At 31.4% G+C, this 26,252-nt stretch overlaps 1 protein-coding gene across 1 annotated transcript in view; it reads right to left on the minus strand.

The window, feature by feature from the left end:
- LOC139510201 (uncharacterized) overlaps window positions 1–26,252 on the minus strand; it is a 119,209-nt gene that overhangs the window by 52,829 nt on the left and 40,128 nt on the right. The window contains exons 25-38 of the mRNA XM_071296661.1: window positions 18,756–18,850; window positions 15,762–15,894; window positions 14,923–15,040; window positions 13,518–13,637; window positions 12,265–12,326; window positions 11,905–12,022; window positions 10,798–10,885; window positions 10,140–10,272; window positions 9,242–9,323; window positions 7,999–8,139; window positions 7,287–7,345; window positions 3,781–3,974; window positions 3,066–3,130; window positions 381–654 (exon numbers count right to left, since the gene is read on the minus strand). Of these exons, the coding sequence (XP_071152762.1) occupies window positions 381–654; window positions 3,066–3,130; window positions 3,781–3,974; window positions 7,287–7,345; window positions 7,999–8,139; window positions 9,242–9,323; window positions 10,140–10,272; window positions 10,798–10,885; window positions 11,905–12,022; window positions 12,265–12,326; window positions 13,518–13,637; window positions 14,923–15,040; window positions 15,762–15,894; window positions 18,756–18,850 (1,682 nt within the window). The remainder of the gene's footprint in view (window positions 1–380; window positions 655–3,065; window positions 3,131–3,780; window positions 3,975–7,286; window positions 7,346–7,998; window positions 8,140–9,241; window positions 9,324–10,139; window positions 10,273–10,797; window positions 10,886–11,904; window positions 12,023–12,264; window positions 12,327–13,517; window positions 13,638–14,922; window positions 15,041–15,761; window positions 15,895–18,755; window positions 18,851–26,252) is intronic.

Below are 26,252 nucleotides of genomic sequence, written 5' to 3' on the forward strand. Positions count from 1 at the left end.
ATTAACCATGCTGCTGATTTTCTGGTTTAAATTGTTTCCCAATATTTACTGACATTCTTCAATCCCTAGATTTTCTCTATTGATTATAATTTTCCAGAAAATAAGACAATACTTGTGAATTTGTACCTTTGTTGTATTTATAGCCTTTTTGTGATCATCAGACATAATTCTAAAAACCTAATGTTTTGAAATAAAAGTTTCAGTGCATTGCTAATGAACAAGTGTTAGTCTTTCTGACTTTATCTTTGTATTAACAGTGTTGTCTTTTTGTGAAATAACATTTGTCTGGGGTATATCCCCCAAGTTTCTTTTTTCTACAAATTATGATTTTTTTGTGAGCCTTCTTAGTATCTTTACATCTTACTTATGAGACAACCTACCATGTACACAACAAAGTCTGTTGATTTTAACATCACTGAACATTGTTGTGACCTTTGGGTGCTTCAAAGTCATGTCGTCCAGTGTGGATGGAAGAAAAATGGATGAATTTGAAGTTTTTGGAAATGTCACCCATTTCAGGAGAGTTCTTGAACTAACAGTAATTGCCTGTTCTTGTATTGTTGGTCTTGTATTGGACTGTTTACATGAACTGAACAACTTTAAAGTATCTGTCTGCCACTTTGGGTTTATACTGTTTAGCATAAATGCACTTCCCTACAAATAGATAGGTAACAGCATCCTGAAGTACACAAGCCAACTTAATCTACATACATGCCTTTAGAATATTTCAAGGTGGTACCTAACAATACAGGGAGATAACTCCCTTAAATCAGCTAAACGTTTTAATAACGTTGTGTTGTTAAGGGAATATTTAGCTTCTCAATGATCAAAATTAGTGTTTGTCAAACTGCTATATAACCAGTGTAATTTTTCTGATAAAATGGTTGGTTCAAATTTTTTGATTTTTTTACATTTTGGTCAAAGGGTCAAAGTAAATGCTCTGTAAAAATTTTATGAAAATTAAACGAGCCAAATTAATTTTAGTTAAAGTGTTGGGTACCACCTTAAAATAATTGAACATTTTAATTTGTGGTTAACCTTTATCCCCCGAAAAATTGGTATCCCATGATTAATAATGGATCAACAGTATTGGGCTTTACATCCATTTACTGTTAGAGCAATCAATATTGTAACATATTATCTGATGAGGTATAAAACCTTTAAAACAAACATTTTCGGAGTCAAAGTCACACAACGCATAGAAGAATTGTAAAAAAATGAGTATAGATAATACAGACACCTATACATAATGGCAAATAATCAAACCAAGAGCGAGATATTTTAGATAAATCTTTTACGAGGAAATGCATTTAGAAGATGACTTTGTGTTACAGAATTAGAAAAAGGTAAAAGTTTAATAAATTCTGCCAAAATTGTTTAATCGAAAAAGAAGGTAAAGTACAGTCATATGATTAAAAACAACCCTACCAAAGGAAGACAACTCTCTATCATAGGATCTCATATACATGTCCTCGTTGTTTTACAGTACATGTAGTAAAATCAACAGACGGTCAAAATGACACCTGTGTTTTACCAACATTAATTGTTAAAGCAATCAAGAGAATCGTACTTGATCTTCATTTTTTCATCTAAATTATATAATAAAATCTGAAAAGGATTTTTTCTTTCATTTTTAATTTGTCCCTCAGACAAGACATAAAACACCAATTTTCAATCAATCAAGGACTATAACTCTGTATCAAAAAAAATTGTAATAATATCTAATTTTGTTATTAAAATAGCACATGAAGATTTGAAAAGGATTTGTAGAATGTCTCTGGTATTATTGGAAGAAACTGCATAAAGCACAATTTTTCATTCAATCAAGGAACTAACTCTTGAATGGCAAAAGTGAAAATCATTAATTTTAGATTTTAACTCCATTTTGACACGAGGAACATGTCATTAACCTCTGAAGAGGATTAGTCAGAGCTACTGCAATCCATTAGTACACCTGCTGTACTACCAAGAATCATTAACAGGACTTCTTATCGGAAACCTGTAACTTAGAGTCTCTAAAGAATCTGTGTTGCTCAATTATGTATCTATCTAACTTTAATAGGTCAAGAAAGCATGTAAAAAATAAAATGGTACAAATTGACATTAAAGAGCAAAAACCATGATCATTAATGCTATTTAATGGGTCTATCTTTCTGTAATAATATTCAAGACAAAAACACTAAAAATTGGTATAAATCGTCAAGAGCAATAACTCCATTTTAAATTAAACTATCAATTTCCTCAACCAGACTTTTTTTGCAGATCTTGTCTTACTAATTAATTTGGTTTCCAAAGTTTATATCATAGTTTGTTATGAGTAATACTCAAAAACTACAAAAAATGGTTAAAATTGTCATTAAAAGGCAATTACTGCAGAATTCATAATTTCCTTAATTCTTGTGGTCCAACATAGCATAACCTATCTTTTGCATTATAATTGTACATATTTTCTCCTCCTGGATATGCATGAAAAGATTGCCAGTGAACATTAAACAAGCAACAATCAATCAATCAATTATATCCAAGCTCCACTTTACAGAAGGGAACTTAAAAAGGGTCTTTCCTGTATTCTATCTTAAAATCAGATACTTTTAAAATTATTTTAAGTTTTCATGTAATTTTTTACCAAAGACAGTTCAGCATGATAAGTAGGTCAAGATGTCTAAATGTTGCTTATTGCAAACAATAATTCATCTCATCAAGGAGAAATATATTTTTTTGTTAAACAGGAATTGTGGACCAATCTCAATGGATGAATGAAGCAGCTGAAGCAATTCTACAAATGATACTTTATTAGTGGCATCGAATCTTTACTACCGTATAGCGGGTTATTTTTGCGGGGTGTAAATTTTTGCTTATTTTCGCAGATATAACAAAATAGGCAAAATAAATTCCACCCATTTAAAAGTGTAAATGCAAAGGTATTGATAAAAATTTTGAATGCACCAACATAAAAATCACCAAAATATTTCACATACCTTTTTCAATGAAAATTGCAAAATTTTGCATCCACGAAAACTATTCGCAATACAGTATTTAAATAACATTGTACAGATCATAAATACCTTGGTAGTTAAATATGGAGGTGCTGGTATGTATGTTTCATAAAGAAGGGTACTGTCAACTGACTCTGTAATAAAAATCATATATTGCTGGTATGTATGTTTCATAAAGAAGGGTACTGTCAACTGACTCTGTAATAAAAATCATATATTGCTGGTATGTATGTTTCATAAAGAAGGGTACTGTCAACTGACTCGGTAATAAAAATCATATATTGCTGGTATGTATGTTTCATAAAGAAGGATACTGTCAAGTGTCAACTGACTCTGTAATAAAAATTATATATTGCTGGTTAAGCACGAGATGTCAGAAATTTAATAAATATGAACTACTTATTATACAAACTTATTTTTTACTCATCAGTGACCTATATTTTTTAATGATAAAATTTAAGTGATTACTGTAATTAAGTTCTTTTTTTATTTCAATATCACCTCTATTTCAACAGAAAAATAGTACCTCAACAAAAACGCATGCTTCTTTCGAAGGTAGATTGTGAGCTTAAATGATCGGTCACACCATTTTTTTGTTTTGTTTTTTTATTACAGTAAGTATATAATAAAGTTCATTTATAGAAAAAAAAGCAAAATCCTATGTTTAAAAAAAAAGAAGGATTTATACCCGCGAACCCCCTTAATAAAGGCAATAAAAAAGTGTTTTATCTCATTCATTGCTTTTCACCTAATACTGCAATACATTTGACTTTTATTGACTTACTTGAGTATTTCATAAAGTCTTTCATTGAAATTACGTCTGTCCTGTTCTGCCAATCTAAATCTTCAATACCAACACATGCATCTTTAAGGATCCATGTTACTTTTTTAGTACTGTCTTTACTACCATAAGGAGTATACTCTAAACTATAATCTCTGTCAACCTTTCCAGTCACAACAGCTTCAGCAAATATGCCACTGAAATATTTATTTTCTTCAATTACTGTGAATAGGAAAAGCTTTGTTGTTTTCAATTATCAATTGGCCAAAATGTTGTTCTCAGTTGCAGTTAGAATTCAACATCAAATGTCCTAAAAGTCTGTAATTCATAAAAGTGTATTCTAGTCTATCTGCTTTGATAATTAATTACTTTGAAATTAAAAAAAGAAAAAAAATTGTATTTAAAGGAGCAGAGCCAGTAACCCCAATAAAAGGCCCTGCAATGGTGAGGTTTAAACTTCAAACATTACTGTGTATATATTGCTAATTTTAAAGTATAATAAGAGACAAGGTATATCTAGTTCATATATTATGAATATATTATCCTGAAGTAGATATAGATTTCATTTCAGTCTATTTTTCTTAAAATTCATCATCTCTTTCTATCTTATTTTATGATTTCATATATGGGGTGTCACCCCTGGTCCGGCTAAATTTTTGGTTGAAAAGTAAAAAAAACTGACATAAATGTCATAATACTTTGGATTCATAATTATTCGTTGGATACCAATTTTTCGTGGATTTCATGGGTACAGATAAACCACAAGACTAACTTTCAATGAATGACAATTTTATATAGGTGTGTTGTTAATGTCTGTGTCATTTTGATCTCTTGTGGACAGTTGTCTCATTGGCAATCATACCACATCTTCTTTTTTATATTGTATGCATACCTCGGCAAAACCATGAAATTAAATATCCACAAACATACAAATTTTCCTTAATCCTCGAAAAATTGGTACCCACGAAAATGACTGAATCCACATTATCCAGTTATATTTTCATATAATTTTCACACATCACAGTTAAAAATATCAGGTTTTTAAGGTCAAAATTATGAGTTAGAACAACCAACTCTTTTGATAGCATCATTCATATCTAGCATTTCCTGACATTGATATAATTCATCTTCCACTATGTTAATTTTTTATATCATTAAAAACTATGCCAAACAATATTTTTGACAATAATGAGATTGACAAACATTTATTGTTACAATTGGGAAAAGATTACTTGCATCATTGAAATAAAAAAACATACAAATTGGACAAATGCTGGAGATGGTCAATGGAAATACAGATTAATATATTGTTTTACATTCACATTTATATTTTGATTTTTAGTAACAAATTAAAAGATCTAAACTGAGAAAATAAATGAAAGATGCAAAAACATCCCCTAACCATAACCATGAATGAACCCTAGGGACCCTTAGAGTAAAAGAAGGCCAAAATTAAACAGAATAAACTCATCATAGATACCAGATTAAATTTTGTATTTACCCCAGACGCATGTTTCGCCTTCAAAAGACTCATCAGTGACGCTCGAATCAAAAAAAAATTAAAAAGGCCAAATAAAGTAAGAAGTTAAAGAGCATTGAGGACCTAAATTCCAATAAAGTTTTGCCAAATACAGCTAAGATAATCTATTCCTGAGGAAGAAAAGCCTTAGTATTTTAAAAATTCAAAGTTTTGTAAACAGTTAATTTATAAATATGACCATATCAATGATAATTGATGTCAGCACAGAATGTGAAATTAATGTTAAAGACTAGATGTATAAGAGATATAAAGCAGCTAGACAGAAAGTTGAATTTATCCATTTCCCAACATGTTTAACCCTGTCATATTTTTTGGCTGTCCCAAAAGTCAAGAGTGTCTGGCTTTGTTAGTCTTGTATGTTGTTTTAATTTTAATTCAATTATACGTTTCAGAGTTTAGTGTGACATCTATTTTCACTGAACTAGTACACATTTGTGTTTAGGATTAGCTGAATCCCACCTCAGTCTTGTATCAGGATTTTCTCGCTGTGATGAAGAGTGCCCTTGGGTTGTTTTCTGCTCTTTTGTCGGGTTGTTGTCTCTTTGACACATTTCCCATTTCCATTCTCAATTTTACATACATAATTCATAATGATCTACTTTTGCACACAACTAATGTGATCTGTTGTTTCCATCTCCTCTTATAAAATTTTTTTTTTTATTGTTATAAATGAATAACTGTTTGCACCTGTCCTAAGTCAGGAATCTGATGTTCAGTATTTGTTGTTTGTTGATGTGGTTCATAAGTGTTTCTTGTTTCTCATTTTTTATATAGATTAGATTGTTGGTTTTCCAGTTTTAAATGGTTTTACACTAGTAATTTTTCAGGCCCTTTAAAGTCTACTTTTCGTTGTGAGCCAAGCCTTTAATTTTCATAAAAATTTTACAAAATATTTACTTAGACCCTTTTTGACAAAAATATCAAACTTTCAATAAACATGAACCAGACACACACTTGGAAAAAAATGGTTGGTTATATAGCAGATTGACAAACACTAATTTTGATCATTCAGATGTTTAACATTTCCATAACAATACAACCGGATTAAAAAGTTTAGTTTAATTTACAGAGTTATCTCCCTGTAGTGTTAGGTACCACTTTAAGCTGTCATATCATTGGTCAGTAAAGCAGACGACACTTCAAACTATGAGGCATCCGTAGATTAATATACAATTATGGCCCGTTGAAAAGGTTAATATATAAATTTGTCAACACAAGAAGGTTATTTCAATGAGGGCGCAGCCCAAAGTGAAATAACTTTTAAGGGTTGACAATTTTGGATATTCATCGATTCTAAGGGGCCACAATTGTTTTATTATACCGAACTAACAGTGGAAAGGCCTTTCAAACACTTTCTATATTTTTCAAACTTTACATAACAAAGTCATAGACAAACTGACGTTTAAAAATACATTTGTGTTCTAGAATTTCTAGAGTGTACAACAAAGGTAGAATCTTTTTGTAAAATATTGATGGTCCTGAAAAGGACCATTACTCTATAAGAGCTATTATCAGCTGCTGGCACTCTATTCATGTCCAATGCCTTATTTCCTTGACTCTCCGTGGGCTTCCAGTGTAATGTGAACGCTGCCATTTTGGATATTTACGTCTGTGACGTCATTTTCATGGGAGATATCAACTCAAGTACAAATCAACAATCTCAAAAGGTTATTAACTGGTGAATAATAGGGTTATTCACCGCAGGTGGAAATTTTTAGGGTTATTCATCCTTCCTTGCATTTGAATGAAAAACAACTGCATTATTCCATGTCACGGGATAACGTTTCACCCAATAGAATTGTTTAAAATATATGTAAGGTATAATAATATGGAATATCAGGCTGTAATCATTCAGGAGAGGTAAACATTTTTGTGGTATCTATGTTGTTGTGGATAATGTTTCTGTACATATAGACTTATGATTGCTAAGCACTCAGCAACATTTGTTTCAAGGCAAACATTGACTCACCTGTCCACATTACAGATCACTTTCATTCCTCTTCTTACAGATGCTGGATACAGAAAAGACTAAAAACGCAAACAGTATTTCGTAAATACACAGTACCGTAATTCAGAAATTTATAAGCTCATTTTTTATTGGAATTTTGGAAGAATGGACAAAAATGTGAGATTCTTTATTTGGACTTTAGTAATAGCTTCATGCAGATGAATGTATCATACATGAATGCAAGTTCTTGTTATTGAGATATATTTTCACCCAGTCGCATTATTTGCATTAATAAAAACCTTGTCATAATTTCTGAAATTTTATTATATAATAAACTGCTTTGCCAAGTGCAGCTGGATATGACTGCAGAGGTCCAACCCAAAACAGTTTGGGCAAAAATGGACACAATATTCAAGCTTGATACAGGTCTGAATTTGGAAGGTAATTTGATATTTGACACATTATAGGTTTCGGACACATAATAAATAGATGAATTTTTCTAACGATTAGCAAAAAAGTTGTAAATTTCTTTTAGAATCCAAAAAATACATAAAAAATATTTGAACAACTGTTCTATTATTAAGATTACTCAGACAATAGCTTCTATATATTCTAATAATTTCTACAGCAACAAAAAAGTTCACGAAGATCATTCTACAGAACTGGTGCAACTTGGTGGTAAAGCAATCTTCAAAGTATAGACAAATATCTAAATAAAATAATGTCTACTTACAGGACATTTTGGCCTTTTCAGTATATATTTAGCAGTCTTGCCTGGAACCAGATTATAGACATCAACCATGTATTTGCCTTTCCTCAAACAGTAAGCGGTGACCAGTTCACAATTTTTGTATACTTCTAGCTTATAAATCTCCTGTTGATAAAAAAAAGCTTGTAAGCTATAATTTTGATGATAAAATTCCTTTCAACTTTTCAAAACAGTAAAACTGCTTTTAGTCATAGGCTGTAATCTGCTCTTTGGTAGGGTTGTTGTCTCTTGGACACATCCTCTGTTTACTTTCTGTATTCTACTTTTGAAAACTTTTGAATGGATGTTAATGTGCTTTATTTATTGTCTGGTGGAATAAACTTGTATTTTTCCATAAACTTTTCAATAACTTTATAATTAAAGATGTCGAAATTTTCATATTTCACCAAAAATGTCAAAAATTTTATGTATAGTTTTAGGAATAATAGATATGAGTCAAGGCCTTATCCCAAAAGATATTATACATATAATTACATCTTTTTTCTTGATTAGGCCTTAGCTCATATCTAAATATTATTGACTAGATCTAAAGACAATGCTGTTTTGAACTAAATGCAGGCAATTTGAAACCCTAATGCAAAAACTATCAATACTAATATATTACAGAACTTTTGATATTATTCGGTAGAATTATAATACTTTTTCACATTCAAATTATAAGGCAGGGTCCTCACTTTAGATTTTTTAAGGTGAGTTCAGAGAGTCATTTTTGGCCATGATGATTCCAAAATTGAGAAGATGAATTTTATTGCTATATATTTATTATTTCAGTCTCCATAACAATTCGCCTTTCCAGATTCAGTACACCAAAATGAAAATAACGTTACGTTTTTGGTTGAATTTTCATTGTTTATCATGTTGTAAACCAATCACAACGTTTTGGTGTACGCTTTTGGAAATATTACCCAGAATGCATTACATTCTAAAACGTTTAATTAAAATAGGCATGGAAATGACACCATAATTAGATTTTTTTTAACCTTTTAATATTAAATGATGATATGTGATAAGTTGATCAAGCATTTTTCAAGCTTGATACAGCCTCACTAGTATTCAAAATGACGAGGTCCAGACAGATATAGACTTGCCTTTGTGAGAACTCTGATTGAGGCCAAAAAGTGGAATAATCACAAATTTCTAAAAGGTTTGCTAAATACAGCTCAGGTAATCTATTCCTAAGGAAGAAAAACATTAGTGTAAAACCTACCTCTAGAGGATTTTGAAATTCATTGAAGAGTGGTAAGGTTTCTGTATCTCCAGAGTAATTGGACTCACCTACACAATTCAACCTATAATGAATAAGCATTTATCAAAACATTACAAAGGAGAGCCTAAAGATACTGAGTGGACAGTAACAAAAAAGCATCCAGATGGGGACTTTCCCCCTTATCTCTTTTACTATAAACTGCACCACTGCCAGGTCTGCACCAAGGGCCTAGAATTTTGAATTTTGGAGTAAAAACCTGCATATTAAACAAGTCCAAATTCAGTGGTACCAGTATTTATAAATAGTTGTTGATTATTATTTTCTTTCTAAAATCATTTCAAAATATGTTAAGCTATAAATTAAGGAATATGGCAATTGTCCCTTTCTGATAATTGTTATAGCGGAGATTTAAATGTCTCTTGAAGAAATGATTGACTTTCTAAAATGATAATCCTATGTGGTCAGGCTTCTGTTTAACATTGAATTTTAAATTCTTAGATTATATCACATTTTATTTCCATTACCCTTAAACTATAGTTATATAATTTAATTTTTGATGTAACACGTCTTTTGATTGGCTGACGTCGTTTTGTTTATCAGCCCATAGACATAATTTTGTCATGTGACCGTAACGTCAGCAATGTTTTTACATGATTACTTTGGTTTAAAATGGATTTAAGAATTAAATTATAAGAAATGACTGTAATATTTTTTTCTGCCTATTCGAAATAACATGAAAAATGTGTTGCACACTTTAAATAATCCGCTACACAGGTTATTCAGTGTGCACCACATTTTTTATGTTATTTCTTCACAGGTTATTCAGTGTGCACCACATTTTTTATGTTTTTTCTTCATAGATAGAAAAAATATTACAGTCATTCCTTAAATAATATACCTATGTTGACCAATATCAGCTTTATTGGCTTTCTCAAACATTTGTATTACATCTTCTGTCGAGTAAGGTTTGTTCTCAGCTACTTTTAGCCATACAATCTTTATTCCAGTTTCTAATGGAGATAGTCCATGATCTAAAAAAAATAAGATTATTTAAGCTAAATGGCAATTGTGATCCTAAATCTCTCAATTTAATAAAAGTAAACAAACATAAATAATATAATGATATAAACAGCCCATGTTTATGCCCTTAGAAGAATCTGTGCAAGTTTGCCAAAATGCAGGCATAGCATATATTCTTCAAGTATATGATGATAGAAAAAAAATCCAAGATACAGAGATATTGCCAGTCTACATACACACTTCAAAGAGACCTGCAATAACTATAACTTCATTACACGAAGGAAAAAAACAAATATGCATTACTTACACATTTAAAAGTAAAATACATGTACTAAGGATTCAGGTATTTTTTTTCAGGATATCAATTTTCCTGTATTGAGAAACAATTGTATTTTCGTGTATATTTGATTTTTTGGTTTTGCCAAAATCTGCATACAAGCCTATACAATATTTTAATATGCGAACATTTTAAATTGTAGTTTGTCTAACTTTACCCACAAAAATTGGTATCTCATGAATAATAATGAAGATCTTACTTTGAAGCTGTTGAGAAACAGGAATCGGGAGGGATTCTCCAGGTTTTAAACATCCTTCTCCTTTTTTTATGTAGTTGTTGGGCTGAATCTATCAAATAGATAAATAATACACTCAACAATATGCTAAAAAGTCTTCATGGTTAATTTCTGACTTCACTTAATGGTGATCAAGCAACCTTGAAAATGAGCTCAATGTCATTTATAAACATCTAATAATGACACAATCCTTATATGATACGGACTCTCATATCAGGGTCACACCAAAAATTTCAACTTTCATGGGGAGGCTTCTTTCCAAGTTTTGAAATATTCATGAAAGGTTTGAAAAGTTATTTATGTCTGAAAAACTTTAACAACATAGTTGACAAAGCAGACAAAGGTAATGCAAGATCCCTATTTCTTAAGAACCTCCAACACTTTGATGGAAGACTAAAAAAAACTGTATATTTCTTTACAGCAGCAATGAGAATGATTTCAAAACACAAGACTTCTTTCAGATGAAAACTTTTGTACATGAGGCATCTGTACACTAGATACAAAGTAAATAAAAGATCTTCTACCCTCTAAAATATAAAGCTTTATGCAAAGAGCTGATTCCATGGCCACTACTGGATAAGCATCCCTATTCCTTGTATTCATTTTACATTTTTGTCAGGGCATTGCCAGTTTGTTTCCGACTTACGAGTATGAATAGCCCTTTGATATCTTTTGGTTCTCTTCGGCAATTTTGAAAATCTGTTTTAAAAAAATATGAATGACAAAAATAAAAAGTTTTAAATTTTATTCTTTCTTAAAAATTCAACAATCCCAGAAATCAATGTCATACCCTTTAATTCATGCCGCAAAAGGTTGTAATCATATTTTCTTTTGATCAATTACCTTAAATTTAAAGCTGCTGTACTAAATCTTTTGTTTATGGAAGTATAAAGACAATGCATGTCACAGCCACAAAGAAATATGACTACGCTTGATGTAGTTGTATATAAAAAAACACATAGATGTATATCCTACACTTACACACACATACAGAATTTCTTGATCAATAAAATCCTCTTAGATATAAAGAAATACTCAAATGTGTGTATATGTTGGAATAAAAATATGTACCATATATAAAACTAGTTGATCAGTTGGATTATGGAGAATTATCCATCCACGTAACTGTCTTACTGTCCTTGTTGGTTTCTTTATTCTCTTCATGGTCATCATCAAAGTCTTCCCTGGACTGAAAGAAAAAAACATTCAACTATTCATAGCGGCTTATGAATCAACTTTTTCTAAAATGAAAGTACCATAATCTGCTACTTTTCATGGAACACTTCAAGTAAAAAAAAATGTAAATAGTAACTCGAGTCATTTAAATGCCTTGTTTTGTACATTGTTCAATGTGATCTTCATATGCATAATAAATAGTAAAATTCCCTAGGTTGTATATTAATAGTTCAAAGTAAGTAGCAAATTTGTTACCTGATCCATAAATCACTATACTTGTAGATATGAAAGGCTGTAGGTTTCTTCAAATCTCTCACCTTAAGAAGACAAAAAAAGCTATATTAGTTCTATTTAACTTTTACTTTGTTTTGAAAGCTTATCCTTTCACACTTTATCGTGCTTTTAGAGTGTTAGCCCTTCATGCTATATATTTTACCACAAGTGATAGAAATTTTTTTTCTACTTTTTGCATGACGTTTCCTGAGATAGTCTCTGAAAGAATTGTTTTCCAATAATAAAAACTTTTCCATTTGATTACCCAAATGACATCAGATTTTAGTGTTCACGTAGTGCGATTTATAACTGAAAGAAACAACATTATAGGTAAACAAGTATGTGTCCATAGTAGATGGATGCTCCACTTCACTTTCATTTTCTATGTTCAGCGGACCGTGAAATTGGGATCAAAACTTGGATTAAAATCAGAAAGATCATATCATAGGGAACATGTGTACTAAGTTTCAAGTTGATTAGACTTCAACTTCATCAAAAACTACCTTAACCAAAAACTTTAACCTGCCCACTAGCACTATCATTTTCTATGTTCAGTAGAAAGTGAAAATAGGGGCAAAACTCTAATTTGGCATTACAATTAGAAAGATCATATCATAAGGAATATGTGTACTAAGTTTCAAGTTGAATAACTTCATCAAAAACTACCTTGACCAAAAACTTTAACCTGAAGTGGGACAGATAGTCAGACAGATGTCAGACATGACAGTCAGACAGATGAACGGAAGAAAGAAATGAATGAACAAACTAACACACAAACCCTAGGTGGGGCATAAAAAAACAAGAATGTGTCCTAAGTTCACGGATGCCCCATCCATACTATCTTTTCCTATGCTCAGTGAACCGTGAAAATGGGGTAAAATCTCTAATTAGAATTAGAAAGATCATATCATAAGGAACATGTGTACTAAGTTTCAAGTTGATTGGACTTTAACTTCATCAAAAACTACCTTGACCAAAAAATTTAACTGAAGTGGGACGAATGGACGAATGAACGAATGGACGGACGCACAGACCAGAAAACATAATGGCCATAAATGGGGCATAAAAAATTATGAAAAATCCCACCATGTAAACCCACCGTACATCATCATTGTACCAAAAATTAGATTAATACCTGCAGCCATCATGAAAGTTAGTTATGGAAGCACTGAAGGGAAACAACACACAAGGGTAACAATATGGCTTGGGAAACAATATATGATCTTTATTCGTACCCTTTCTAAATCAGGCATCCACGGATTTTTTTCCATCAACTGAACACATTCCCCTTCTGAGTTCATACTTATTTGTGGATAATAACCTCCTTCTGGCATCTCAAAGGCAACTTCGTAAAACTGAAAAATAATAATTATAATTAATAATCTACAATTTTATTGTTAATGATGTTATAATTGTATGTAGATAATTTTTGAAAAAAAAATATATTCAAGAATTCCAGAACTTTTTTGCCCACTTACTAAATAAACTATGGAACCATGATTTCTGCTGGCGGTCGTCGATTTCACATTTTGCAGAAAATTGAAATTGTCGTGACTAAAATTCATCAATGGCCAAATATTTGGCACAAGAGATTTCACAATTTTATTTCATCCATATTGTTTACTTTTTTTAGACCAAGGTGAGCGACACAGGCTCTTTAGAGCCTCTAGTTCTAGTTTCTCAGACTTTACCTGATCAGACAATATTAGGAATTCACTTTGATTTCATTACAACTTTCACAGAAAGTCAATAATCAGCTAGTGCATTTTATAGCTGTAGGCAACAATGGACTAATTAATAAAGGTGTTGATTGTATTAACTTTTACAAAATGGCTTCGAATGTCACCTTAAGGACTTATTAACAATTCTGTAAGGTGCATGTGTTTGAATCATAGTGTTATGTCTATTTGTGGTCTTTATGACGAAAAGTATTCCAAAGAAAGAAAAATATCCGACTTTATAAACGTTTTCCTCTAACTTTGATAGAAATAATTGATTTGAAGAGGGTAGATGTACTTTACAACCAAATTAATTTTTACAAATCAAACAATAAAATACACTTTATATAAAAATCTGTGATTCAGAACAAGCCAAGTTACTACTGTGGAACCATTATTTTTCGTTAGATACCAATTTCGTGGAGTTCGTGGTTAAAGGGAACCCCAAAATTAAATGTTTAAAGAATGAAAAACTGTCTATAGGCTTGTATGCAGACTTTCACAAAACCATCACGCTGGAAACAGCATATCTATGTCAAGCTTTTTGACTCTGTCAAGGCAAGACCCAAAACTACACCAGAAAAATATTTTGTGAATATGTTAGTTATTTTCTGTTTTCCGAAAATCCATTTCTGCAGGTTGATTAGCTATTAGCAAATAAACTACTGTAAATTCATTATCATTTATTTGATACTAATTTTTATGGATTTATTGGGTTCAGGATAACCACAAATTTGAATGTTCACCAATTGCAATTTTTCTATCAGGTTTAATGCAGACTTTGGCAAAACAACAAAATCTCATATCTACGAAAAGGCAAGTTTTATGCAATATATGAAAATCGGGCCTACAAAAATAAATGAATTCACAGTATACAAAGATAAATGACATCTGAATTCATAAAAGAATAATATATCTATACCACAACATCATTCCTGAGGAACCTCAGCTTGTTTGTTGTAACATCACAATTAACTGTTATAACATCACCAATATTACTTCCATCTTTCTGCACTATAGCTCTTCCTGCATTATATATCCTACAATAGTTCCAAGAAAATCTATGTAAATAATGCATTTAAACCATTTCTTTTCCATGATGTAGTTAACATTGATTACATAATTACATTATCTTGATGTTTGAACAATGAATTGTCACCACCAATTATTTCACAGCACATTCAGGCTTTTTTTTTACCTGCCTTATGTCAAGGAACATTAATCCTGAAGTGAACATAGTCAATATCGAACATGACCTACATTTTGTCATCAGTATTAACATAATAAAATTTTCCTCATTTATACTTGAATTCAGTCTATTTATAAGCACTATGATCTTTGACCTACTGCAAGGGTCTGGAAACACTCATATATATCAGTCATGACCTAAAGTAAAAGCTTTTTTATTAGTCATAATTTCGTCATTTCATTGAGATAGGGTTTCTTTAATCCTTAATCACCATTTTGTACTTGTTAATGTTTTTATCCCTTTCCTGTAATAAAACTGCCACTCCAGTTCCCTAATAACTATATCAATGCCTCCCGGAAATATTGGCTAGTGATTGCTAATAATTTTTTACCTGTGTTTTTAATTTACTGACATTGATCACAAGGTGAGAACTAATATCATCATTTCATGCAATGTTATAGTGATAATACATTATCTTCAGAAATAGCATTATGCCACTAATATTTTTGTTTCATGTTGGTTAAATTCAAGTTGTAGCATCTAAATGGCAAGTTTAATATCTTAATACCTACCCTCCTTTGTTGATATAGTACTTTATAAAATTGGCCTGCCTCAATTCCCGTGCTGATCTTTCAGACAGCTGAAATGACCTGTCAGCGCTTACTCCAATTCCAATGTATTTCTGTTCACCTATTTCAAGGATTTCTGAAAGAACAACAATGATCTTAAACAGTTACAGTACAAAACTATATCTAATATCATTTCAGGTCTAGAAACATTATAAGGGAAATGCCTTAGTAAAGTAACAGCATAGGACAGAATTCATGGTCAATGAACAGTATAGAGCAGATGTCACAGCCAAGGACATAGTTTTTGGCCTTTGATTTTCATTGTCTACAATAATAGTTCCTAGTGTGGACTGTATTTTTATTTTCAATTTTTTTTCATACTTTCCATATATATTATGCAAGTAATATTCAGTAGGAGGATGGTACTACATGTTAAATATACTGTGGATGGTGAATTTTTAGGTAAAGTATTGATTTAGTCTGGTTGAAATAGGTAAAAACAAGAATGTGTCCCCAGTACACGGATGCCCCATCCGCACTATCATTTTCTATGTTCAGTGGACCGTGAAAATGGGGATAAAATCTCTAATTTGGCATTAAAATTAGAAAGATCATATCATACAGAACATGTGTATTAAGTTTCAAGTTGATTGGACTTCAACTTCATCAAAAACTACCTCGACCAAAAACTTTAACCTGAAGCGGGACAGACCGACGGAGGAACAGACGGATGAACCAACGGACGGACAGACAGAAGAAAGAACGGACAGACAGACCAGAAAACATAATGCCCATAAATTGGGCATAAAAAATGTATGTCTGAAGCTGTCAAAGTGAATTACACACACTATTCACATAGAATTGTCCATATTTTGAGTTAAAGCTGATAAGATATTTCTATAATTTTGATATAATTTGTCCTAAAGATAGAACATGTGCAATTTTTGTAATTAACATATAGTTTCCAAAAGAACTGCACTGCAAAATATCTGTGTACTTGGGCCATATAGGACTGATTTCACAGTCAAGGACAATATAGTGAAAATATCACAACTAGAGGCTCTAAAGAGCCTGTGTTGGTCACCTTGGTCTATATGCATAGTCATCAATAGTCTATTTGTCTTCAGGAGAGTAGATTCTTGTAAAAGTTAACAACAACAAAGACTGCTGACAAAAGCCACCTGCCAAATGTAGGGTTCGTAATCACAACCTCAGAATATCCTGGCTTCATTTGAGCCATGATGGATAATTGTGTCATTGGCAATTATACCACATCTCCTTATTTCTATAGTGGCTTAAAAATGCCATTTAAATGATCATTGTATCTGCCATATTATTTTTTTTTTTTTTTCCCCCCTTCTAAAGCAAATAAATGCATTTTACCCATATGTTCTATTTTAACCATGGTGTCTATGTTTCTTGGCGAACAAGGAAATAAATTTATACTAGATTTTTTTAAAGTTAAAAAACATAAACAACTTGCATAAAATTGTCCATCAAAGGGCAATAACTCCTTAAGGGGTCAATTGACAATTTTGGTCATTCCAAACTTTTTTGTAGATCTTACTTTGCTGAACACTTTTGCTGTTTACAGTTTATCTTAATCTTCAATAATATAAATGATAATAACCAAAAACTGCAAAATATCCTTAAAATAACCAATTAAGTGGCAGCAACCCAACAATGGGTTGTTTGATGTGTCTGAAAATTTCAGGGCTGATAGATCTTAAACTTTGAACATGTTTAACTCATGTCAGATTTGCTCTAAAAGCTTCAGTTTCTGAGATATAAGACAAAAATTGCATTTGACCCCTATGTTCTATTTTTAGCCATGGTGGCCATGTTTGTTGATGGATCAAAAATTTGGATACAATTCATAAACTAGATTCCTAAAAGAACATTTGTTTAAAGATAAGAAGTATAAGGCACAATAGTTTCAGAGGAGATTTTTAAATGCTAGCAAACTTGATGAACAAATTGTGTAAAATTGTCTTTAAAGGGCAATAACTCCTTAAGGGGTCAATTGACAATTTTAGTCATGAAACTTTTTTGTAGATCTTACTTTGCTGAACATTATTGGTGTTTACAGTTTATATCTATCTCTAATTATATTCAAGATAATAACAAACAAGAATGTGTCCATAGTACACGGATGCCCCACTCGCACTATCATTTTCTATGTTCAGTGGACCGTGAAATTGGGGTCAAAATTATAATTTGGAATTATAATTAGAAAGATCATATCATAGGGATCATGTGTACTAAGTTTCAAGTTGATGTAACTTTAACTTCATCAAAAACTACCTTGACCAAAAACTTTAACCTGAACTTCGCACTATCATTTTCTATGTTCAGTGGACTGTGAAATTGGGGTCAAAAGTATAATTTGGCATTAAAATGAGAAAGATCATATCATGGGGAACATGTGTACTAAGTTTCAAGTTGATTGGACTTCAACTCCATCAAAAACTACCTTGACCAAAAACTTAAACCTGAAGCCAACAGACGGACGCACAGATGGAAGAACGGACGAACGGACGCACGGACAAACTGAGGCACAGACCAGGAAACATAATGCCCCTCTACTATCGTAGGTGGGGCATAAAAACTTCAAAATTTCCTTAAAACTACCAATTCATTGACAGTAACCCAACAAGGGATTTTTCGATTTGTCTACAAATTTCAGGGCTAATAGATCTTGACAAATTGAACAATTTTATCCCCATGTCAGATTTGCTCTTAAAGCTTTAGTTTTTGAGATATAAGCCAAAAACTGCATTCGACCCTTATGTTCTATTTTTAGCCATGGCGGCCATATTTGTTAAAACAAGATACCCTATGAAACATTTATTTCAAGTTTGAAGGTATTTGGCCTAGTAGTTTCAGAGGAGAAGGTTTTTTAAATTGTTTACCACAGACGACGGACAACAAGTGATGGCATAAAATCACATGGGGCACTTTGGGCCCCAGTGAGAAAAAAAAAGAGCAAAAACTTACTTATACTAAATGACTTGAAGTTCTCACAGAAAGGCCTGGAACCAATAAAATAAGCTTTATGAGATGATCTCTCTTGAGACAATGGTTCATGGTAGCTGTAAAGAACATAAAAAGTCATGTTTTTTGTAATGTGGAAACAAAAATTCAAAGCTGTAAATAGATATAAGAAGATGTGGTATGAGTGCCAATGTGACAACTCTCCCTCCAAGTCACAATTTGTACAAAGTAAACCATTATAGGTCTAAGTACATTCTTCAACATGGAGCCTTGGCTCACACCGAACATCAAGCTATAAAGGGCCACAAAAGATGCTAGTGTAAAATCATTCAAACAGGAGAACCAATGGTCTAATCTAGAAATGAGAAACACTTATGAACCAAATCAAGTCATTATTTTCATGTTTTAGATTTAACCAATATGCAACTATTTTCATGAAAAATCTTATGAAAAGACAAATGAAGATTGTATCCATCGGTCACAGAAGCCCCAACCTATAAAGCTACGTCAACTTTATTAATATTTTTCAATTTACAAACAGACATAACTAAGAAAGGAGATAGTGATGCCACCCAATTTGAACTTGATCTGTGTTTGCAGATAACTAGCATTGTGTTAGAGATTTATTACTTTTGGTTGAGAAACATAACTTAGAGTTTGGAAATGGCAAATTATAAAGCAATTTTTCCATTTTCGCAAAAAAAAACACAAATCTAGAACAGTGAAAGTTATGACACCCAAATTCAAACTTGCTCTTTGTTGTGTGGCAATAAGCATTGTGTTCAGATTCATAACATTTGGTTGAGGCAAACTAAAATCAGAGTATGGAAACTGATTTTGGAAGATACTGACAGATGCTCTTACGGACAGATAAGAGTTAAACTGAATGCCTCCTCTGCCGCAGCCGGTGTCATATGGTATTTTGAACCCCATGGTAAAATGACCCCGGGGTCAAAATACCGCTATGGTAAATTAAACCCCCCCATGGTAAATTGAACCCCCCCTGTATGAAAAATTGAACCCCCATGGTAAATTGAACCCCCCTGTTTTTTTCATTTTAGATGATTAATAAAACGTTTAACATTATATAAAAGCTAATCAAATATTAAAAATCATTTATACAAGAAGGGGAGGTAAATTTTCAATGATTGGTTAAAAGAAAAATATTTGCTTGGTATAAGTGCTCTGAAATCTTAACCAACAAAATTTCATTAAAAAAACTTCTAAAAGCATTAAAACTAGACCATGAAGCTTGGACACTATAATTCTTTGAAATTTAAAATATTTATATAGAATGGTAGACTTTTAAGTTTTAATTCTCCATGGTAAAAAAGGGGGAGGGGTCAAATTACTATGGCTCACTTGATTTTAAAAAGTAAAATTTTCAAAACATCTTTTCAAACTAATAAAATAAATACAAACTACTGATTGGAGTATAATAAATATGTTATGGAGTTACAGTAGCAAGATATTTTAACAGGAAAGGTCTTTAGTTTAGATGTATAGTAGGGGGTTCAATATACCATGGTACAATAACATGGCTAAGTAAAATTTTCAAAATATCTTTTCCAGCATGTTAAATACAAACAAACTACTTATTGGAGTATTAAAACTATGTTAAGGAGTTAGAAAAACTTGGATTTTTGAAAATCAAGGTCTATATAAGGGGGTTCAATATACCGCAGGGGGTCAAAATACCATGGCTACGTAAAAAAAAATTCAAAATATCTTTTCCAGCATGTTGAATACATACAAACTACAAATTGAAGTATTGTTACTATGTTGCCAATTTGTTAAATACACACAAACTACTTATTGGAGTATTATAATTATGTTAAGGAGTTAGAATAGCTTGGGTTTTTGAAATTCAAGGTCTATAGTAGGGGGTTCAATATACCATGGTAGGGTTGGGGGGGGGGGTCAAAATACCATGAAATTTTTTTTTCTTCAAGATGTCTTTTCCAGCATGTTAAATGTGTACAAACTACTTATTGGAGTATTTTTACTATGTTAAGGATTAAGAATAGCTGGAATTTTTTAAATTGAATGTCTATGGTAGGGGGTTCATTATACCGCAGGGGGGTCAAAATACCATGGCTAAGTAAAATTTTCAAAATATCTTTTCCAGCATGTTATATACATACAAACAACTTATTGAAGTATTATTACTAAGTTAAGGAGTTAGAATAGCTTGATTTTTTGAAAATCAAGGTCTATAGAAGGGGGTTCAATATACTGCAGGGGGTCAAAATATCATGGCTTAGTAAAATTTTCAAAATATCTTTGCTAGTTTGTTAAATACATACAAACTACTTATTGAAGTATTATAATTATGTTAAGGAGTTAGAATAGCTTGGGTTTTTGAAATTCAAGGTCTATAGTAGGGGGTTCAATATATTATGGTAGGGGGGTAAAAATACCATGAAATTTTTTTTTCTTCAAGATATCTTTTCCAGCATGTTAAATGCATACAAACTACTTATTGGAGTATTTTTACTATGTTAAGGATTAAGAATAGCTGGAATTTTTGAAATTGAATGTCTATGGTAGGGGGTTCAATATACTTCAGGGGGGTCAAAATACCATGGCTAAGTAAAATTTTCAAAATATCTTTTCCAGCATGTTATATACATACAAACAACTTATTGAAGTATTATAATTATGTTAAGGAGTTTGAATAGCTAGAATTTTTGAAAATCAAGGTCTATAGAAGGGGGTTCAATATACCGCAGGGGGTCAAAATACCATGGCTAAGTAAAATTTTCAAAATATCTTTTCCAGCATGTTATATACATACAAACAACTTATTGAAGTATTATTACTATGTTAAGGAGTTAGAATAGCTTGAATTTTTGAAAATCAAGGTCTATAGAAGGGGGTTCAATATACTGCAGGGGGTCAAAATATCATGGCTAATTAAAATTTTTAAAATATCTTTTCCAGCATGTTGAATACATACACACTACAAATTGAAGTATTGTTACTATGTTAAGGAGTTAGAATAGCTTGAATTTTTGAAAATCAAGGTCTATAGAAGGGGGTTCAATATACCGCAGGGGGTCAAAATACCATGGCTACGTAAAATTTCCAAAATATCTTTGCCAGTTTGTTAAATACATACAAACTTCTTATTGAAGTATTATAATACTGTTAAGGAGTTAGAATAGCTTGAATTTTTGAAAATCAAGGTCTATAGAAGGGGTTCAATATACAGCAGGGGGTCAAAATACCATGGCTAAGTAAAATTTTCAAAATATCTTTGCTAGTTTGTTAAATACATACAAACTACTTATTGAAGTATTATAATTATGTTAAGGAGTTAGAATAGCTTGGGTTTTTGAAATTCAAGGTCTATAGTAGGGGGTTCAATAAACCATGGTAGGGGGGTCAAAATACCATGAAAATATTTTTTCTTCAAAATATCTTTTCCAGCATGTTATATACATACAAACAACTTATTGAAGTATTATTACTATGTTAAGGAGTTAGAATAGCTTGAATTTTTGAAAATCAAGGTCTATAGAAGGGGGTTCAATATACTGCATGGTATATTGACCCCCTGAGGTTGTTGAACCCCCTACCATAGACCCCAAAGTTCAAAACTTCTTGCTATTCTAACTCCTTAACATAGTTATAATACTCCAACCAGTAGTTTGTATGTATTTAACATACTGGAAAAGATATTTTGAAAATTTTACTTACCCATGGTATTTTGACCCCCCTGCGGTATATTGAACCCCCTACCATAGACTTTAAATTTCAAAAATTCTTGCTATCCTAACTCCTTAACATAGTAATAATACTCCTACAAGTAGTTTGTATGTATTTAAAATTCTTGAAAAGATATTAGGAAAAAAAATAATTTCCATGGTTTTTTTACCCCCCTGCGGTATATTGAACCCCTACTATAGACATTAAATTTCAAAAATTCTAGCTATTCAAACTCCTTAACATAATTATGATACTTCAATAAGTAGTTTGTATGTATTTAACAAACTGGCAAAGATATTTTGAAAATTTTACTTTGCCATGGTATTTTGACCCCCCGTGGTATATTGAACCCCCTACCATAGACCTTAATATTCAAAAATTCTAGCTATTCTAACTCCCTAACTGAGTAATAATACTTCAATAAGTAGTTTGTATGCATTTAACATCCTGGAAAAAATGTTTTGAAAAAAAATAATTTCCATGGTATATTGACCCCCCTGCGGTATATTGAACCCCTACTATAGACCTTAAATTTCAAAAATTCTAGCTATTCAAACTCCTTAACATAATTATAATACTTCAATAAGTAGTTTGTATGTATTTAACAAACTGGCAAAGATATTTTGAAAATTTTACTTACCCATGGTATTTTGACCCCCCGCGGTATATTGAACCCCCTACCATAGACCTTAAATTTAAAAATTTCTAGCTATTCTAACTCCTTAACATAGTTATAATACTCCAATAAGTAGTTTGTATGTATTTAACAAACTGGCAAAGATATTTTGTAAATTTTACTTAGCCATGGTATTTTGACCCCCTGTGGTATATTGAACCCCCTACCATAGACCCTTAAATTTCAAAATTTCTAGCTATTCAAGCTCCTTAACATAGTTATAATACTCCTACAAGTAGTTTGTATGTATTAAACATATTGGAAAAGATATTTTGAAAATTTTACTTTGCCATGGTATTTTGACCCCCCTGCGGTATATTGAACCCCTACTATAGACCTTAGATTTCAAAAATTCTAACTATTTAAACTCCTTAATATAATTATAATACTTCAATAAGTAGTTTGTATATATTTAACAAACTGGAAAAGATATTTTGAAAATTTTACTTAGCCATGGTATTTTGACACCCCTGCGGTATATTGAACCCCTACTGTAGACCTTAAATTTCAAAAATTCTAGCTATTCAAACTCCTTAACATAGTTATAATACTCCTACAAGTAGTTTGTATGTATTTAACATACTGGAAAAGATATTTTGAAAATTTTACTTTGCCATGGTAATTTGACCCCCCTGCGGTATATTGACCCCTCTACCATAGACCTTCAATTTCAAAAATCTTGCAATTCTTACTCCTTAACATAGTAATTATACTCCAATAAGTAGTTTGTATGTATTTAAAATGCTGGAAAAGATGTAAGAAAAAAAAAATAATTTCCATGGTATTTTGACCCCCCTGCAGTATATTGAACCCCCTACCATAGACCTTAAATTTCAAAATTTCTAGCTATTCAAACTCCTTAACATAGTTATAATACTCCTACAAGTAGTTTGTATGTATTTAACATATTGGAAAAGATATTTTGAAAATTTTACTTTGCCATGGTATTTTGACCCCCCTGCGGTATATTGAACCCCTACTATAGACCTTAAATTTCAAAAATTCTAGCTATTCAAACTCCTTAACATAATTATAATACTTCAATAAGTAGTTTGTATATATTTAACAAACTGGAAAAGATATTTTGAAAATTTTACTTAGCCATGGTATTTTGACCCCCCTGCGGTATATTGAACCCCTACTGTAGACCTTAAATTTCAAAAATTCTAGCTATTCAAACTCCTTAACATAGTAATAATACTCCTACAAGTAGTTTGTATGTATTTAAAATTCTTGAAAAGATATTAGGAAAAAAAATAATTTCCATGGTTTTTTTACCCCCCTGCGGTATATTGAACCCCTACTATAGACATTAAATTTCAAAAATTCTAGCTATTCAAACTCCTTAACATAATTATGATACTTCAATAAGTAGTTTGTATGCATTTAACAAACTGGCAAAGATATTTTGAAAATTTTACTTTGCCATGGTATTTTGACCCCCACGGTATATTGAACCCCCTACCATAGACCTTTATATTCAAAAATTCTAGCTATTCTAACTCCCTAACTGAGTAATAATACTTCAATAAGTAGTTTGTATGCATTTAACATCCTGGAAAAAATGTTTTGAAAAAAAATAATTTCCATGGTATATTGACCCCCCCTGCGGTATATTGAACCCCTACTATAGACCTTAAATTTCAAAAATTCTAGCTATTCAAACTCCTTAACATAATTATAATACTTCAATAAGTAGTTTGTATGTAATTAACAAACTGGCAAAGATATTTTGAAAATTTTACTTACCAATGGTATTTTGACCCCCCGCGGTATATTGAACACCCTACCATAGACCTTAAATTTCAAAATTTCTAGCTATTCTAACTCCTTAACATAGTTATAATACTCCAATAAGTAGTTTGTATGTATTTAACAAACTGGCAAAGATATTTTGTAAATTTTACTTAGCCATGGTATTTTGACCCCCTGCGGTATATTGAACCCCCTACCATAGACCTTAAATTTCAAAATTTCTAGCTATTCAAACTCCTTAACATAGTTATAATACTCCTACAAGTAGTTTGTATGTATTAAACATATTGGAAAAGATATTTTGAAAATTTTACTTTGCCATGGTATTTTGACCCCCCTGCGGTATATTGAACCCCTACTATAGACCTTAGATTTCAAAAATTCTAGCTATTTAAACTCCTTAATATAATTATAATACTTCAATAAGTAGTTTGTATATATTTAACAAACTGGAAAAGATAATTTGAAAATTTTACTTAGCCATGGTATTTTGACACCCCTGCGGTATATTGAACCCCTACTGTAGACCTTAAATTTCAAAAATTCTAGCTATTCAAACTCCTTAACATAGTTATAATACTTCTACAAGTAGTTTGTATGTATTTAACATACTGGAAAAGATATTTTGAAAATTTTACTTTGCCATGGTAATTTGACCCCCCTGCAGTATATTTACCCCCCTACCATAGACCTTCAATTTCAAAAATCTTGCAATTCTTACTCCTTAACATAGTAATTATACTCCAATAAGTAGTTTGTATGTATTTAAAATGCTGGAAAAGATGTAAGAAAAAAAAAATAATTTCCATGGTATTTTGACCCCCCTGCAGTATATTGAACCCCCTACCATAGACCTTAAATTTCAAAATTTCTAGCTATTCAAACTCCTTAACATAGTTATAATACTCCTACAAGTAGTTTGTATGTATTTAACATATTGGAAAAGATATTTTGAAAATTTTACTTTGCCATGGTATTTTTACCCCCCTGCGGTATATTGAACCCCTACTATAGACCTTAAATTTCAAAAATTCTAGCTATTCAAACTCCTTAACATAATTATAATACTTCAATAAGTAGTTTGTATATATTTAACAAACTGGAAAAGATATTTTGAAAATTTTACTTAGCCATGGTATTTTGACACCCCTGCGGTATATTGAACCCCTACTGTAGACCTTAAATTTCAAAAATTCTAGCTATTCAAACTCCTTAACATAGTTATAATACTCCTACAAGTAGTTTGTATGTATTTAACATACTGGAAAAGATATTTTGAAAATTTTACTTTGCCATGGTATTTTGACCCCCCTGCGGTATATTGAACCCCCTACCATAGACCTTAATATTCAAAAATT

This window comes from Mytilus edulis, chromosome 2, assembly GCF_963676685.1.
Source record: "Mytilus edulis chromosome 2, xbMytEdul2.2, whole genome shotgun sequence".
NCBI classification, from domain to species: Eukaryota; Metazoa; Mollusca; class Bivalvia; order Mytilida; family Mytilidae; genus Mytilus; species Mytilus edulis.